The sequence below is a fragment of the Tenrec ecaudatus genome, chromosome 5 (genome assembly GCF_050624435.1).
Source record: "Tenrec ecaudatus isolate mTenEca1 chromosome 5, mTenEca1.hap1, whole genome shotgun sequence".
Lineage (NCBI taxonomy): Eukaryota > Metazoa > Chordata > Mammalia > Afrosoricida > Tenrecidae > Tenrec > Tenrec ecaudatus.
The window spans coordinates 162,670,705-162,686,963 of record NC_134534.1 but is presented as its reverse complement, the minus strand read 5'-3'; the positions used below and the strand labels follow the sequence as shown (position 1 = coordinate 162,686,963).

General features: G+C 36.8%; 1 protein-coding gene across 2 annotated transcripts in view; it reads left to right on the top strand.

The window, feature by feature from the left end:
• Positions 1–16,259, top strand: part of RBM33 (RNA binding motif protein 33) — a 137,323-nt gene that overhangs the window by 60,790 nt on the left and 60,274 nt on the right. For both annotated transcript variants that reach the window (XM_075550182.1, XM_075550181.1), the window contains 3 exons: positions 2,383–2,591; positions 5,481–5,763; positions 9,474–9,532. In XM_075550182.1, coding sequence (XP_075406297.1) covers positions 2,383–2,591; positions 5,481–5,763; positions 9,474–9,532 — 551 coding nt within the window. The remainder of the gene's footprint in view (positions 1–2,382; positions 2,592–5,480; positions 5,764–9,473; positions 9,533–16,259) is intronic.

Sequence of the window (16,259 nt, the reverse complement as noted above, 5' to 3'; positions counted from 1 at the left end):
CTGAATTCATGGAAACAGTAAGGAATCTAAGTTTCTTGAATTCAGATTTGGTTAGGAGTAGAATTTTGGGGTTTTCATTTATGTTAAGATCTTGCGTGGTTAGTTTTCTTTCTCAGGAGCCTGAGGGTTAAACATAGAAAGATTTGAGTGAATGTTTTCTTGGGTCTTCCCAGAGGGGTCCAAAGCTCCGTGCATAGGAGTTCAGTGTGTTACCCATAATGCATCTCTGCCACCTTTTCAGCTTAACTCACTCAGTGACGAAAAGTTGCTAGAACATACTGAGAGAAGTGTCAAAATGAAAAGATACCGACTTTTTTCATGAAATTTTTGAAGCTCCCTTGTACATGTAAAGTGATGATTGAGTTTTAATGACATTTGCCCCTAGCTATTACTAAAAAATTGTCATTGACCAATTTTATGTATACGTTAGTACCATAACTTTAGAGATCTCAGCTGTTTCTTTTACTCTTTAAAGGGGACCTGAAATTCTCTTTGAAAGTCATACAAGTAATAGATGAATATATTAATTATTGCTACAGTTAATATTGAAAACTTAGAACCTGTAAAAAATAGGTGTACATCCATGTTTTGTGTTCTTTTCTGTCATTGGTACACGTAGTATGTTAAACGGTTTTGTTTTTAAGTTACTTTAGCATAGAGAAACTTGATATATATACATTCTGATCTCATGATATTAAATCTTAATTTCATTTAACGCAAAAGAGATAATGGGGGAAATCGCTTCATCTAGTAAGAAATAATGAAGGTCATTTGTGCTGTTAAGTTTTTATCGTGGTCCTTGTATTTGCAAGCTTTTTTTGTTCTGGAGTCAATCCTTTTTTAAGTTCTTAATATAATTCAGTTATTTTCATTTTCCAAGCAAATTGTATATTTTACATTTAAATTATATATATTCAGTACGTTTTAAGAACATTTTAGAAAGGAAAAATACAGTATAAAACTGTTACATTGAGCTATATCACTTTACTTTAAAATCTGGACATAGTTCAGAAAACACTTAAAGTGAAATTAACATTTCAGTTGAAGTTACAACTGTAATTTTCATCCTGCCATATTTTGGTGACCTTTTGTGACAGCTTGTCTCAATTGGAGGAAAGCATTTTTACTTGCTGATTAAAGATGTCATTTGAAACCATTTTATTACTGAGGATACGGAAATTAATCTTGACACTTAGAACCAGTAGAAAAATAATTGCTGATTCACTGCATAAAATGTGTATGTGAACCAGTCATGTACTCAAGATTAAAATAAAAGTCTCTGCTTGTTAAACAGATTACATTTTCTTACACATGGGTCATAGATTCTTTTGAAAGGGAGGGCGGGGTGTCTTTGAAACAGTTTCAACAACATGAAATGTGGCTTAGAGGTTTTGGAAAATCTTGCAGCCGATTATGGAATCAAAGGTAGGAGATAGACTGATAGTATGTAAAATTTACCCTTCAGTCTGGAAAGCATAGAAATGCGTCTCATTCTTATAATGGAATCTTTTTAAAGTATACAGAGATGAGGATAAGATGCGTTATCACAATTTAAATCGAAATATTATTTTCAATTTACGAGGGCCCTTATTTAGACTCTTTTTGTAGGAGCTTTGTGCCAGTGGAATATATAAATCCATGTGTTTTGTATTCTAAAGCAGTGAGCACTTACTAGTTGGTCAAGAAGTGCTGGAACTAAATGAGTCTTTCTTACTATGTGACTTTGCTTGCATTCGATATGACTTCCATATCAGACTGCACGTTTATAAAATGTCTTCACAGAATAAAACTTTTTATAAAGCTGAAATTTTGAGTTGAGTTTTTTATTCGACTTCAAAGTGATTTCATTAAGTTTTTGTCTTTAAATTAGTGCAACCAGTGATATGTATGTATATATATTTAGTTTCTACTGTTAATGCACTTTTTATCTATAACTGACTTCGATATGGAGAAGATAATCAACATAGGGAGTGGTGTGGCCAACTCCTCACTGGTGCCAGTCGCTGCTTCTCATAATTGGGTGGCAATAGCCAAGAGAAGATTGCAAGAGGCATAGCACTTTAAGGGCAGTGCTTAAGCTTAGCTTCACTCCCCATGCTTTTTACCTTCCCTCATATTTTAATCATCTCAATTGAAAATATTTCAAAACGTATAGGCGATAACTTACATCTTATTGCAAAGGAAAACTGTCTTTCCTGAACTAAGTATCACTAAAGGGTAATGAGTGCCACTGAGTTTATACTTGCTGTCACTAGTATTTATTGAGGGTCAAGCACTCCCTGTACCAGCATTTCATTATCTTTTTTTTTTTTCTGTTTTCTCCCTACAAATTTATTTTCACTTGCCGGAAGGTATCTAACACATATGCATTTTTTCAAATAGAACTTTCAGCAGAAGCCAAAGCTGCATTGCTTGAATTTGAAGAAAGAGAGCGACAGCATAAACAGGGACGCTATGGTTCAAGGCGGGGAGGAAGGAGAGGAGGCTCTTTAATGTGTCGTGGAATGGGCGACCAGAGGCGTGACAACAGTGAGAGGGGGAGAATGAAAGATCACAGACCTGCTCTTCTTCCTACACAACCTCCTGTAGTGGTAATTTTGATCATTTTATTGTGTGGTAACTTTAAGTTTAGAACAAATGAAAACTACTCTTATGGGTTATTTTTTTGTTCCCCTCTTAATTTGTAATTAAAGCTTAGTAATTGGAATAGTGCTTTTTGATCTGTAATACAATTTCATCACATTCTTACAAGCATTCAGTTGTTCTATTATCTGGTAGTAAGAAATACTTCTAAGCTATGACAAAGAAGAATTAAAGAAGAGGTTTGAGGCCCTCAAAAGACAAGAATCACTGAAGTCCCTTGGTTTTATCTTTAAGCTGTATAGAATGGCTTCTAACTTTAACAACACTTAAAAGTACCGCATTTGTAAACCATATAATTTTGGAAGTGGCTATTTATTTTGCAAAAATAGTCTTTTTATACTGTTTACCATAGATTTTCAGGAGTTTCTGTCAGAGCCATATTCATTCATTCAAACTATCCATAAAAGATGGATTGGTAGCCATTTTTTTATAGTTTAGAAGTCATGCATTTGACATTGTGATTTCATTTGACCTTCTTCTATTTAAAAAGTGGGACATGTGAGCAGCGAGGAGGAATTGTAGTAGTTTTTTCTTCAGTGTTAGGGTTTTCTAGCATTTCCCTTCAAATGCTAATCTTCAAGGACAAAAACAGTCAATAAAAGTATATGTCCACTTGTCCTTTTTAATGTGAAGTTAGAAGAAAACTACACTTTGCTTCTGTGTAGAAATGTCATATTTTAGGAGGTATACATTTTTTAAATAACAAAGGAAAAATGTATATGAGAAGCAACCATGTAGGAGACCTGTTTTAGGATAACTGACTTTGTAGTCTTGGAAACATCACTGAATGTCTGTTTTCATGTCTATAAAGAGGAGATACGTGTCCAACCTAGCTCATTCAGAGAGGCTAAACTGAGACTGTGTCAACACATACACACACACACACAGTGCTTCAGAAGTTTACGTTAACTTGAATCCTGGAGTTCTGAGACTGACTGAAGCCAAATGATGCTTTAAGCTCCATTCTACTTCTGACTCTTATAGTCCATGCTGTTGTAAAGTGGCCAGTTTGCTAAAACGCTCACGCCTCTCTGACATGAACTTCATCTCACTCTACTGCTTCTCCCCTCAAATCACAAGCATCCTTTGACCCTGCTCACCCCCTCTTCCCCCTAGAGCTGCCTGTCTCTAACTTTTTACCTCTTACTATTCTGGAGAGAATATTCTTTGGGCTTACCTTTGCTTCTTCCCGCCTTCTGTTGGTCCCTTACTACATGAATTTATTCTTTTCATTATACTGAAGGGTACACACTGAGTCATCACTTAATGTTTTTGTCACTTCTTATCCTGTGTGACTACCCCTATCTAAGACTTTTGAGATCACTGATTATCCTTTTTTCGTGCCTAATTTTTTTGGGGGGTGGGGTACATGTTCTCCAGTCTGTTCCTCTTGTGCCTTTTATTACTGTTTTTTAAATTGTAATTTTCTTAGAGGTTAGTTCTTTTTTTATTCAATATTCCCACTTGGCAGTGTTATCCTTGCTATCACGTTCTGTCTGTGTATCAACCGTAGTCTCTACGCTTCCGAATTTCCCTTACAATTTTTTTATGTTGTAGAGTTCGTGACCATGTACTGGTCATTTTCAGTTCACTTCTTTGATTTAACTGTCCCTGCGTTGATGTGTTCTAAGGTGTACCTTAGTTAATGTGATACCTGGAGATACAGATGCGAATACTAGATAGATAAAGTCCCTGCCCTTACAAGTGTGATGATTTCGAAAAGGGGAATATACGGAATTCTTCAAGAAACGCTCCACAGATTTAAACTAGTCTTGGAGTTTTTGGAATGTCTTTGCCATGGAAGAGGCAGTGGAACCCAGGCCGTAGACAATTTGCTCTCAAGATTTGACGTAATTGTACTTCTGAAATCGTTCCTCATCGCTTTTCTTCACCCCTGATCATTTCTTTCTTCGAAATCTTGCCAGAGCCTATTAAGTGATTTTCTACCTTGATACCTAGTCCATCTACCCCTTGTTAGCCGGAATCTTCCTAAAACACATGACATCCTAACAATTGTTTGTTGCAAAAGCCTACCATAATTTGGCACCTTCCCAATGAAAACAACTGTCCTAAATAGCTGATGTGTAATAGTCTGCTGCCTCTGCTTTTAGTGGCAATGTGGACACAGCTTTTAAAAATCCGCTTTTCTGAATCCCAATCTCAGCTCTTTTCTTACCACCTACTTGACTTTGAGAAAAGAGTAGTAATAGAACTTACTTCATAGGACTAATGGGAAGACGAAGTCAATTTACATAGTGACCTTTGGTGGGCAATTAACATACGCAACATTGTCAGTACACATGTCTGCTGCTGCTGCTGCTGCTGCTGCTGGCACTCATGCTCTCTTTGTATGACAAAACAACCCAAGATCTGTTACCACTTGGAGTATGTGATGTCCACACACTGTCAGTCTTTTATCCTTTCATAGGACTCTTAACCACACTAGTCTCCTTTCAGCTCATCAGTCAGGTGAATGTTTGTGCCCTGGTGGTACTTTCAGGGAATTTTGTTATTCCTTCTGCATGATATTCTTTTCTTTTGGGGGGACCTAAATTCAAATACTACCTTCCCAGAGCTTTACCACCACCACCCCCACCACCCCAGCTACTCTCTTCTCCACTTCTCTCTGACACTTTGTGCTACCTCTTTTTGGAACTGTTATTTATGCACGATTCTTGTGGTTTTGTTTGTTTGTTTTGAACCAGATCATGTGTAGCTCAAGGAGTAGGGCTATGTGTGCAAGGAGAACTGAGAGCAGCATTCTCTTAAATTCCTTCTAAAGGTTGATTTATATAAATTTTTCTTTCTCTCCCTTTTTTTGTGTTTGTGGATTTTAGACTCATTCTCCAAGATTAATTCCTCCTCCACAGCCACCTCCACCTCCACCACCACCTCCTCCTCAGCAGCAGCCAATTAGAAGTCTGTTCCAGCAGCAGCAGCTACAGCCTCTGCTTCCCTTACAACACCCGCACCATCCCACACCGCCTCAAGGAATGCATATGCCTCCCCAAATAGAGACCCCGAGAATGATGATGACCCCGCCTCCAGGGACTCCACAGCAGCCCAAGAACATCCATATAAATCCGCATTTCAAAGGAAATGTTGTCACTCCTGTCCAAGGTGGGTGAGAGAGAGGTGCGGTTTACTGTTGTGAGCAGTGTTACAGATTGCCGTGCACTTGTCACTCGTTGTTCCACTGTGGCAAAATAGCGTCCATCCTCAAGTTTCTACAGGTGAGTGGGTTCCTTCCCTCATCCACGGAAACGCACTTTTAGCTTGCACCAACTTCATTTGTGCAAATATTTAAGTCACATATTTTTGATTTAATGCAAAGTACCGAGGAACCAATTTACATTTACAGAACACATTAAAGATAATTATTGACGCGTACATCGGGGTGTAGTTCATAAAATTCATGGTGAAAATGTTAGTAGCAATAGGTGTTAATTTTAGGTTTTATTTAGTGTGCACCATGTTAATTCCACTGTTTGCTGATTGGGAGATACAAATCCATTGATTAAAAATTATAATTGAGTAGCTACTTAGTGTTGTTATAGAAACATGTTGCTAAAGTAAGGGACTATTTTGAGCAATTTATATGAAATGTATCTTCTTAGCATCTGCTTAATAAACGTTTATTGAGCTATTACTCTGTGCCCAGAATTTGCTGTATATTGGTAATTGAAACAAAACTTCCTGAAATAGAAATAACAACAATTTTTTGGTAGCTTGATAGAAGCTGGAAGGAGATGAAGAAGGTCTAGTAGTAATTGGGATGGAGTGACGCATGGAATAGGGAGGATTGTGGAAGTGAAACACCTGTCTCAGAGAGGGGGAAGGGGTCTGCAGCTGCTGCATCAAGTGGGACCCTGTGGCTCACGTGTTGCCCTGGTCCTGCGCGTCTGCGTGCTCGGAAGAGCACGGTGTGCCTGAGCTTCTCCTTCAGCTTCACTGAGTAGGATGGTGCCCTGCTCATTAAATATCTGCCGTGTGGAGGAATGCATGCCTTCCTGCCAGGAGAATAGACGGCTTTCATTAACGTGGGTTTCGGCATATTGTTACCTGCAGTTGTTTTCCCCAACACAGCTGCACTAACCCTCATTTCAGTTACACGAAGGTTTTTCTTCTCTAGGGGTTATTCGATAGAAACATTTTTATATAACCCCTGCTCTTTTGGTTAGTTAGATTCTAGTGCAGAGACTTATTCTAGCCACACCCCTAACTAGATGGTTGTGAACGGTTAACAAAAATAAAGGAGTGGGATCCACTTGGCCAGCAAGTTCTTGTGGGTCACTGTAGAGTAGTTAATACGTTGACTGAACATGGATATTCTAAAAACTGACTAATACTTTGTGTAGTATTTCCTACTTATAAATATTCATGAGTATACTCTTTGAACAGGGCACCATTTATTATCAGAATGGTACCTCTGATGGATTATAAAAACATACTCAGTAATGCCTTAAAAAGAGGGTATAAAGTCCCCTGTTCTTGCTACTATTCCCCACCCGCCATTGTCCTTACCGCCTTCTTTGCCACCCCCACCCCCACACATTACACAGAAGTAAGTGGCTGTTACTAAACAGCTTGCTATGTACCCTTCTAAAGTTTTAATAATGTTCTATGTTCATGTGCAAATACTTTTGAAAATACGGGTAGATGGGTTTGTTCTCTACCGTCTGCTCTACAAAGAAATGAACAACTTATGCACATCTTTTTCTGCTGGCATGTATATTAATTTTTCTTTTAAGGTTGAGGGATGTTTCTCTATAAGAATTTATTTGACCAGTATTAGGAGGGATTTAACTTTTTTTTTAGATTTTTATTTTTACATCTATCTTAGTAAATTGAAAACTTAATCCACTTAGACCTTTAAATAATGGGAGAACAGTAGAATCTAAATACTGAATATCAAATATTGAGAATTCAGAGTTGAAGTAGAATGGCCTCTTAATATTAAGCAAATTAAAGTTCCCTACCTTTGAAAGTGGTACAGATGTGGCAGTAGGAGTTGTACACCTACTAGACTGATAGTCTTCTACCTAGACAGATTAAAAATCGATGGCAATCTCACCAAGAATTTTCTCTTGGGGGTGGGGGTGGGCTGTGCTAAATTTTTGTCTGTTCTTACTCACTTCACATTTGCTCTCAGCTACTCAATTTTAATAGGTTGGGTTCTTTGTATCTCCTGCATATTATCATTGCATATTTCACTCTTTGTCTTGGAGAGGGGTCGGGGAAAGAAACTCCTGCTTTTTGGAAACTGCCACAAGGCACAAGGCTTCTGTGTAAGAAATCTATTAATTATAACCAGATTTCTTCCAGAGAGCCTTCCTAGGTTTCTTGCTTTCCTCTTCTTCCAATTAAAGAGGCTTAAAAATGTTACCCTTTCATTGTACTGGAATTAAGCAATAGTAAATTGACATTTCGGAGAAAGACAGAGCTGTCTACTCCCTAGATATTTACAATCTCAGAATTGCAAAGGGGCAACAGTCTCAGAAATTGAACAGGGCTGCGAATTCTAGGTTTAAAAGTAAGTGGTGCATGTGGTAGAATTTTTGAGGCTCAGGGCATTTTGTGTTTGGCACTTAATCTTACACACATTTAAGTTGCTTGAAGGAAGGAGCCCTAGTGGCATGGTAGGTGATGTGTCGGGCTGCTAACCGCAAGGGGTCGCAGTTTGCCACCCCCAAGGCTGCTGCCACTCCCCTAGAGTCCGTCTCAGAAACCCACATGGCAGATCTACCTACCCTGCCCTGTAGGGTTGCTGTGAGCCAGAAATGACTCAGTGGCACTTCTTCTCCGCTTTGTAAGTAAGTATTTTGCTTCAAATATATGATGTTTGTACTGTAGTGTCTTTTAACTAGCTCTGTGAATTAATCTTGTTTTATATGATATTATAAATTGGCCCACCCTGATTTTAAAGTTGGTATTTACTGGATTAATCTCTCAAGGGAATGATTCTCTCTTGTCATTTTTGCATCTTATAAAAGTAAGTTTTCTTTGACTCATACTTTCTGTTTTATCATTGACATTGGCATATACTTTTAGTTGAACCTGTGGAAGTATGATGCTAATTATAAAGATGTGTGAAATTCCCTGAGCAAATAAAAACAAAACACTAAATAAAAAGTTTATTCTAGCATCTATTTTTCATGTAATTAAACCATCACATTAAAATAACCTGTTTTTATACTTAAGGTAATTGTTATTGACTCTTAGAAGTATCGTCTCAATTTCAAGATATTTCAGGAATTTCTGAAATGAAAAATATCCTATATTAAAATTTTACCTGCTATTCTGATAGCTTATATTATGTGCTTTAGGCAGACCATTGTAAAGTAATTTTAAGTGCTTAAATACATCTATTTTAGCTCCAGTATCTGAAAGTAATATATAACTTCTAAATGTCTGCGTAAGAATTGCTTATTTGATTTTTTTTGTTCTTTGGGTACATTGACAGGCACTCTGTGAACATGTTCCTGATACAGAAGCTTTCGTTTCTCTACCTGCCTGCCTCCCTTCCTTGTTTCTTCACTTCTTTTCTCTCTGATTCTAGAGGATTTAGATTATAACTTTATTTAACTGGGGTAGACATTTATAGTTGATAACAGGTAAATGAAAAGTGAACTAGATTTTTAAAATTTTTATACTATTTCATCTTAATGCAAAAACGTTTTAATTTCTGCTTGTGCTACCGTATGCCAAAATAAAAGTTCTCATCTCCTCTTTTCCTTTTATGGGCTGTTTAAAATATCAGACTTCCTTTTTATGAGAAGTATCCATGTTATATAAAGTAAGTTTGTAATGAAAGCTGCCTTTCCTTTTAGTGCCCTTGCTACCTGTTCCAAACCAGCCAAGACCTGCCGTGGGACCCCAGAGATTCCCAGTGAGTAGCAGCTGTTTCCTCTGCTGTGTTATGGATAAGCATACATTTACAAAGAAATATTAATATCACAAATACTAGTGGTTCCAGCTAAATATAATTTTAAGGATCTGTAAATATTGACAGAAATCTCAGCAGTTGAAAATGTTTGTTAAAAGCTTAAGGTCAATGGATTTTGGAGAGTGGAATTAATTTTGTTTAACTGTAAAATTGTTGAATCAGAATCATCAGTGGAATGTCTTTCATCTGAGAGAATATGGATTTTCATTTTATTATTGCCTTCTTAATGTTAAGTGCAAAAGGTCTTTGCTTTATCATGCAGTGCGCGCGTTTGAGCCTCTGTGGGTGTGAGCGTTAAATTCTGGGAAAGCAAGCAGCGAGACCTGCACCGGCTTAGGTGGGTGGGGGACCCATAGTTTGAGACAACTATTTGTTTAAAATTTTTAAATAGAAGGTTTTGCTCTAAAATATCTTTTTAATAAAGCACACATATCCTCTCGCCCCTTGTACTACTCCCTCTTTTACACATAATAAACTTTCTATAATTTCAGCCACATAATATGTTACATGTGAGGTAGAAGCAAAATATCAAGTAGTGTCCTGTTGGTTTTATTTGAATATGGCTAGGTTTATGGTTTTTATTAAAAGAATGTAGTTTTGGAAAATAATGTTTAAAAATGTACCAGTGCTAAAATTCTAATGTCATGTATATAAGCAGAAATACTTTTGTTTAAGCTAAACAGGCTAGTTTTCAGGAATGCCTAAATAACTTAGTTAATTAACTCTACCTGTGATACTTCAGTAGCTAACATTTATATATGAACTTAGTAAATAAGTTTTAATGAATTATATATCTAGTCGTAAGATTAAATAACCATTAAAAATAAAATCATAGAAATTTAAATTCAGTCTTTTATGGAAAATCTTAATGTAATTTATTAATTTTGGTATGGTTTCTAAAATTTGGTATGATTCTAAATGTTTTACTATATTTAGCTGTTTTTTCTTTTTTAAATTACCAAAATTTTAAAATTACTTTTTAAAAATCTAGGTGGTATTTCTGGTATAACAGACTTTATTCAAAATACTTGTTCAAGTAGCCAGGATTTATTAATTGCACTACCCATGGATAAGGTTATATGAATATAACCATTCGAACCATTTCTTTTGGCAAAGTAGTTAATTGTAGCTGTGAAAACGTTAGCATTTGAAATGCAAAGAGCAATTGCAATTTGAGGAATTAAAGCTAAAGCAATGTTTCATGAAATTGATATTTTTGTAAAAAATAGTATATGGATTTAAAGTTAATCACTTTCAGATCTCACCTCTTTTCAACTGTGCAAATATAGTTGTATCTGGTGCTAGAAGAGACAGTCTCACCAAGTGTGGCTATTACAAGAGACTAGTGAAAGTTTTTTTGGGGGGGGACGGAAATTGGGCGTGTTTTCAAGTTATATTTTGGGATCGGTAAGTACTGTTGAAACGGTGGGAAAGTTTCTTTCTGTAAGGCATACCTGCGGTTCTGAGATGGGGGAAGTGTGCATGCCCAGGAGGAAGGACTTGGGCTAGAAATGATCGTGTATCTGAAAGCTCTTGAGAAATACTAAATAGTAAGAGTGGGGGAGGGGATGAGTTGACGCACTCTTTAAAACAAACATTTGACTGTTAAAATGGCAAACTTCTCAGAAGAGTCTTTATCTTCTTTCATTTTGGAAAAACTTACTTGCGCTCTCGGAGCTTTCTCCTGTCCACTTCTTTGGTATTACTAGTCATTGTAAAAGAATAGCATTTCTTCACATGTTCAGTGAAACATTTAGTAACTTATTTTACACTGAAGAATTAGACTTTTCTTTTCATTCCAATTACAGATAACAGCAGTTGTTCCTGAATTTTGAAACATTTCTTCATCTTCTTCTTCTTCTTAGCACTTTTATCCCCAGTGATCATTTTATTTTTCAAAGATAGTTTTTCCCCAGATATAAAACATGGGTTGATTGATAGCAAATCAGAGAATGATTATGAGGAACAATTAAAACTGTTTGGAACAATTCCATTTTCATTCAGTTTTTCCACATTTTGAAGCTCTCTCATTTTTTCATACCCATTTTCATACTGGACTATCAATCTTTCACAAATGAATCTCAGTTAAGTGATAGGTACTTACCTATAAGAGCTGATTGATTAGCATGTTACGTAAGCATATGCCCTAGAAGTGAAAAGGGGTTTAATTGAATGACATAATATCCTTCTCTATTTCAACTCATCCCCTCCCCCACTCTGACTATTTTTATGTACCCACTACCAGTTCATTTGCTCAGTGAATCTTCAACAATGTCACAGTATCCAAATATGATTTAATAAGACAGTTAATTTTTCCTTTCAAATAGAGTAGTGGGCTAAGAGGGGTGGGGGGTGTTGAGGGGTCTAGTTTTAGCTTTTCGCAAACGAGCAAGTACAGTGAAACCTGTAAAAGACAAGACTTGTATAAGACAGAAACCTATCTCAAGGAGAAAAGTCAAGTACTCTGCACAGAAATGAGCAGCAAAAGCACACGTCAGACCAGGAAAGACAAAGGCAGGCCGGTCAGGTCCCAGCGGGCCCCAGATACTCCGGATGTTAGCAGTTTGTCTGACTGATTGGTTGTTCCTGTCCACAGAGATTATGGTTTGGTTTTTGGTCATTAATTTAAAATTCTTAAGGGCTATCAATAATAAGATTTTTCAGTTATGCATGTGTTCTCAAAAAGATTTGTATAGTTCTAAAAGTTTGTCCATTTAAACATCATAACAATAAAATGGTGATTATTTAAATACTTTTAAGTTGCTTTGAGATTTTGCTACCCTAACTTGTTTCTGTTTTAGTGTAATTACTGTTCATAAGCATACCAACAAATTCAGAGTAACTCTTTATGTGTAAGGATTGTTCACCCAGGGCACTTTGAACTCTATTGTAGCCTTTTGATTTTTCATTGAAGTGACAGGTAAATGCTGATATTCCAGGGTAGCCAGTTCAGTACCAAATAGTGCTTTTTGTTTAAATTAGAAATAAAAATTATGGGTTAAAAGCAGTATACTCAAGTGTCAGTTAATCTTAGCAATTAGGGAAAACCAATAAGTGAAATTTGCGTTTGTGTTTACTCTGAAGTTAGAGCAAATCACAGGTAGCTTTCTGTTTTCAGTTAACAGAATACACGGTATCAGGTGGCGGTGATTGACATTTCTTGGATGTGTTTTATACGGCATTTCATGCAAATCATGTTTGATGAGACTGCTGCATCAAATTACATTTCTTTCTGATTATAGCTCTTGCAGATGTGATTCCAGGCTGTATGCCGTCGTCCGTGGGGGGTGGGGTGGTGGTGGTGAGCTTTTCTTTTGAACCTTGACTGTTTTTACTACCTGCCTGCAATTCCTTATTGTTAGCACTTAGCATAGGAAAGGAGTGATGGGCTCTTCTCTTATCAGATCTATAAGTAGTAACGAGCTGGTGGTAGAAGATCCTTCCAGCTGTCAGATATTGTCAAGCTAGTAAGGAGAGAATGCAATTTAAAATGCAGGTGACATAATACTCAACATTCTCCATTTGCTAGTGGGTTTCTGATTAATCATGATTACCATACATTATCATACCATCAAATTTAATCATATCAATGAATTCCCATCTGCAGCAGTAACAGGAGGAGCTAAACACTATGGTAACAGCTCTTATTTAAGGTGGTTTATACAATTCAGCAACCCTTTACCGTTACTTGCTATTCTATCAGCCTGCATTGCATATATTCCATAGAGATCTCAGGACGGGCTAAAGTCCACACTAATAACTCACAGGCCGGGGAATACTCACAGACGTAGTGTCCGTTGCTTTTAAGAGTAGCTGGCTGACCTTTAAAGCTACATTACGAAAATCGAATTGTGAAATGTTTGATAAGCACCGTAGCGGTTGTTTTGTTTATTTGTTTTCTTAGAGTAGCACTGCATTAAACTTCTGACAAAAATATTTACCTTAAAAGAAACCTCTTCAGAAAATGACCTAGATCTATAGGACATACATGTAGGAGGCTTAACCCTTGCATACATTTACACATCAGTAATTCGATAATTCAGCCTATGAAATGTTGACAGTAGCATCCTTTCAAAGTCTTTGAACTCTTCTGTAGGTAAAGGGAATTCCTACAACTCCTTTTTAATTAAGTACCCCGGAAAACAAACTAGTTTTAAAAATATATGTTCACAGAATTCTCTGAAGGCCCATACTTCTGTTTAGGTGCCTGAGTATTTTTAAATGAGCCCAGAAAGAGGATTTACTTTGTTCTTAAATAAATACTTAAAAGCTATTCGTCCAGAAGATTAGCTTTTCTTTCTTTTCACTTATCAGATATACTTCTTTTTGCATTCAGGTCTGGAGTTTTGGCAAATGCTTACAGTTATATCACTGTCACTGTTAAGATAGAGAGCGACTTACCACCACTGAAAACTGTTTTCATGTTGTCTGTTCCGTTTCTCCGCCCTGCCTCCTGGACACACGGATCTGTTTTCTAACCCTATCAGTTGGCCATGGAAGTGGGATTAGACAGCATGTTCTAGTTTGGATCTGACCTGGTACTGTGCCAGACATTTGAGATTCCTTCGGCTCCTGTTGGTAGTTTGTTCCTGTCACTCACTGCAAACTAGTCAACTCCACCTCACATAGGACAGGACAACAAAGAGCTGCCTTCCTGTGGTTTCCAAGACTGTAAAGTCAGTCTTTCCAGCAGCACACTGACTCCACTTTCTTTCTCTTGCTGAGTGGCTAGTGGGTTCAAAACCTTCACTTTTGCTTCACACCTGAGTCTTTAACCACTGTGCTTCCTTGGTTCCCGAAGGAGCCTTTGGACTGCCACAGAGTTGTTCCTACCCAGGGCAGTGACAGATAGGACAGGGTAGAATTGCCCTGTGGGGTTCTGAGATTCAATCTTTTGAATTGTTAACTTTGGTGTTAGCAATCCATTGCATCACCCACTACCTCGCATGGCTCCTCCTGTTAGCCTAAGTTTTCAGTAAATACCTAGTAGTATGAAGGGGTCATATGGAAAGTGTACTAATAGATTAGTGTACAAAAACAAGTGACACACTGTACTTTCAGTTGATATAGCTGATATTACAGCGTCGCTTTTTAATTTGGTACGATTTTGAATGAAGTAATACAGTTTCCCTGCATATTTTGTGGGAAATTGTTGGTAAATTTTACAATACATATTGTGATTACCCTGGGCCAGACTTTTCGTAGTTATGTGTTAAACCACTGCGTGAAGTTGATGCCATTATTTTTCCATTTTGTAGATGAGGGAAACAGTCTTAGGTTAAGTGGCTTAGGTTTACACAAGTGGGTGCGGGAGGTAGGATGGGAGGCAAGTTGAAAACCCCTTCTTCATCTGTAGCCACTCCCCAAACGCTGCACCTCACTCAGCTGCAGTAAAGCACGAATTTGTGAAGTGAAATTGTAGCTGCATAAAAGTACGACTGTCACCAAGTGCTAACGTTTAGTCTCGTGAGGCCTGTCTTTAGGTGGGCTGGTTTTTGAGAGCAAAATTGGGGGGGTACAAGCATGAACGTCTTTTAATTTTATGAAGTAATATAAATATATAGTATTTAGTACATGTATCAAAAGCAGTGTATGAAATAAGAGATTTAAAAATTGTAGTGCAGGTTCTACTTTACTACGTGACCTAGGAACCTTATCAGAATGTATTTAAATCCACAGTGCCCCCCCCTTTATATCATTGGGTAGTTGATAGTGGTTTGTGCGTCTTCTTAATCTGGAAAATGCATCTATAGATAGAAACGTACCTTCAAGAAAAATGAATGGAAGTATTTATGTGTGGCATAACCTAAAAGAAGAAAAAAATCTCTGGGGAATATGGAAATAAGAGGATTAACATGACAGAGGGCTATAATTTTAATTATGTCAGGGGTCACTAGTGGTCTCTATTCTTTGTATTTAACCCATTTAATCAGAATTAACCGAGAGGCCCTTCTTAAGTATCTGTAGGTTTCTTACATACTTTGCATTTTAAGTGAGATTAATAAATGAAAACATGTTGTAGAGAAAGGTAATTTATTGAAAGATTTCATGCTGTTTCAATGACACTGTTAAGGTATTTAATTAGTCTTGTTAAAATATACTGACTGACCCTTTGGGGGAAGCTGATAAGTCACACAATAGCTGTGAGAGCTTCTTTATTCTTTGCTTTATACGATTAACTTTGTGCTAAGCAATTTATGCAAAGTTTTCTTTTTTCTTTTTTTGGTAACAAGTTGTCAGTTCTTTCTGAATAGGATTAATATAGATAACATCATATAATTAACAAGAGATGCAAAAAAGTGAAAGTATAATTTGTATAAGAATTATATCAAAAGAATGATAACTTTTACTTTGAATTTTTAAGAGGATATAAAGAAAAGCAAAACAGCAATTATTTCAAGGGATTAAAGTAGCCTCTTTCAAAAGGTAGACTTAAATCAGTACTTAAAGTTCTGTTAAGTGAGGTATTCACAACTCACTAATAGTCTTAAAATCTCCATTTGGTAGAGGGAATTGGTAATCTCTTATCCTTTATACTTGTGAAATGATAGGCATTAATAGAGAAATGGTCGTTTCCTCATAGATCGTGAACAATAGACTTTGGAATGCTCTTTTGTTCCAAAGCCTCAAATTCTTGAAGCCATTTGTTTTGGTGAACTTGCCAAGAGAA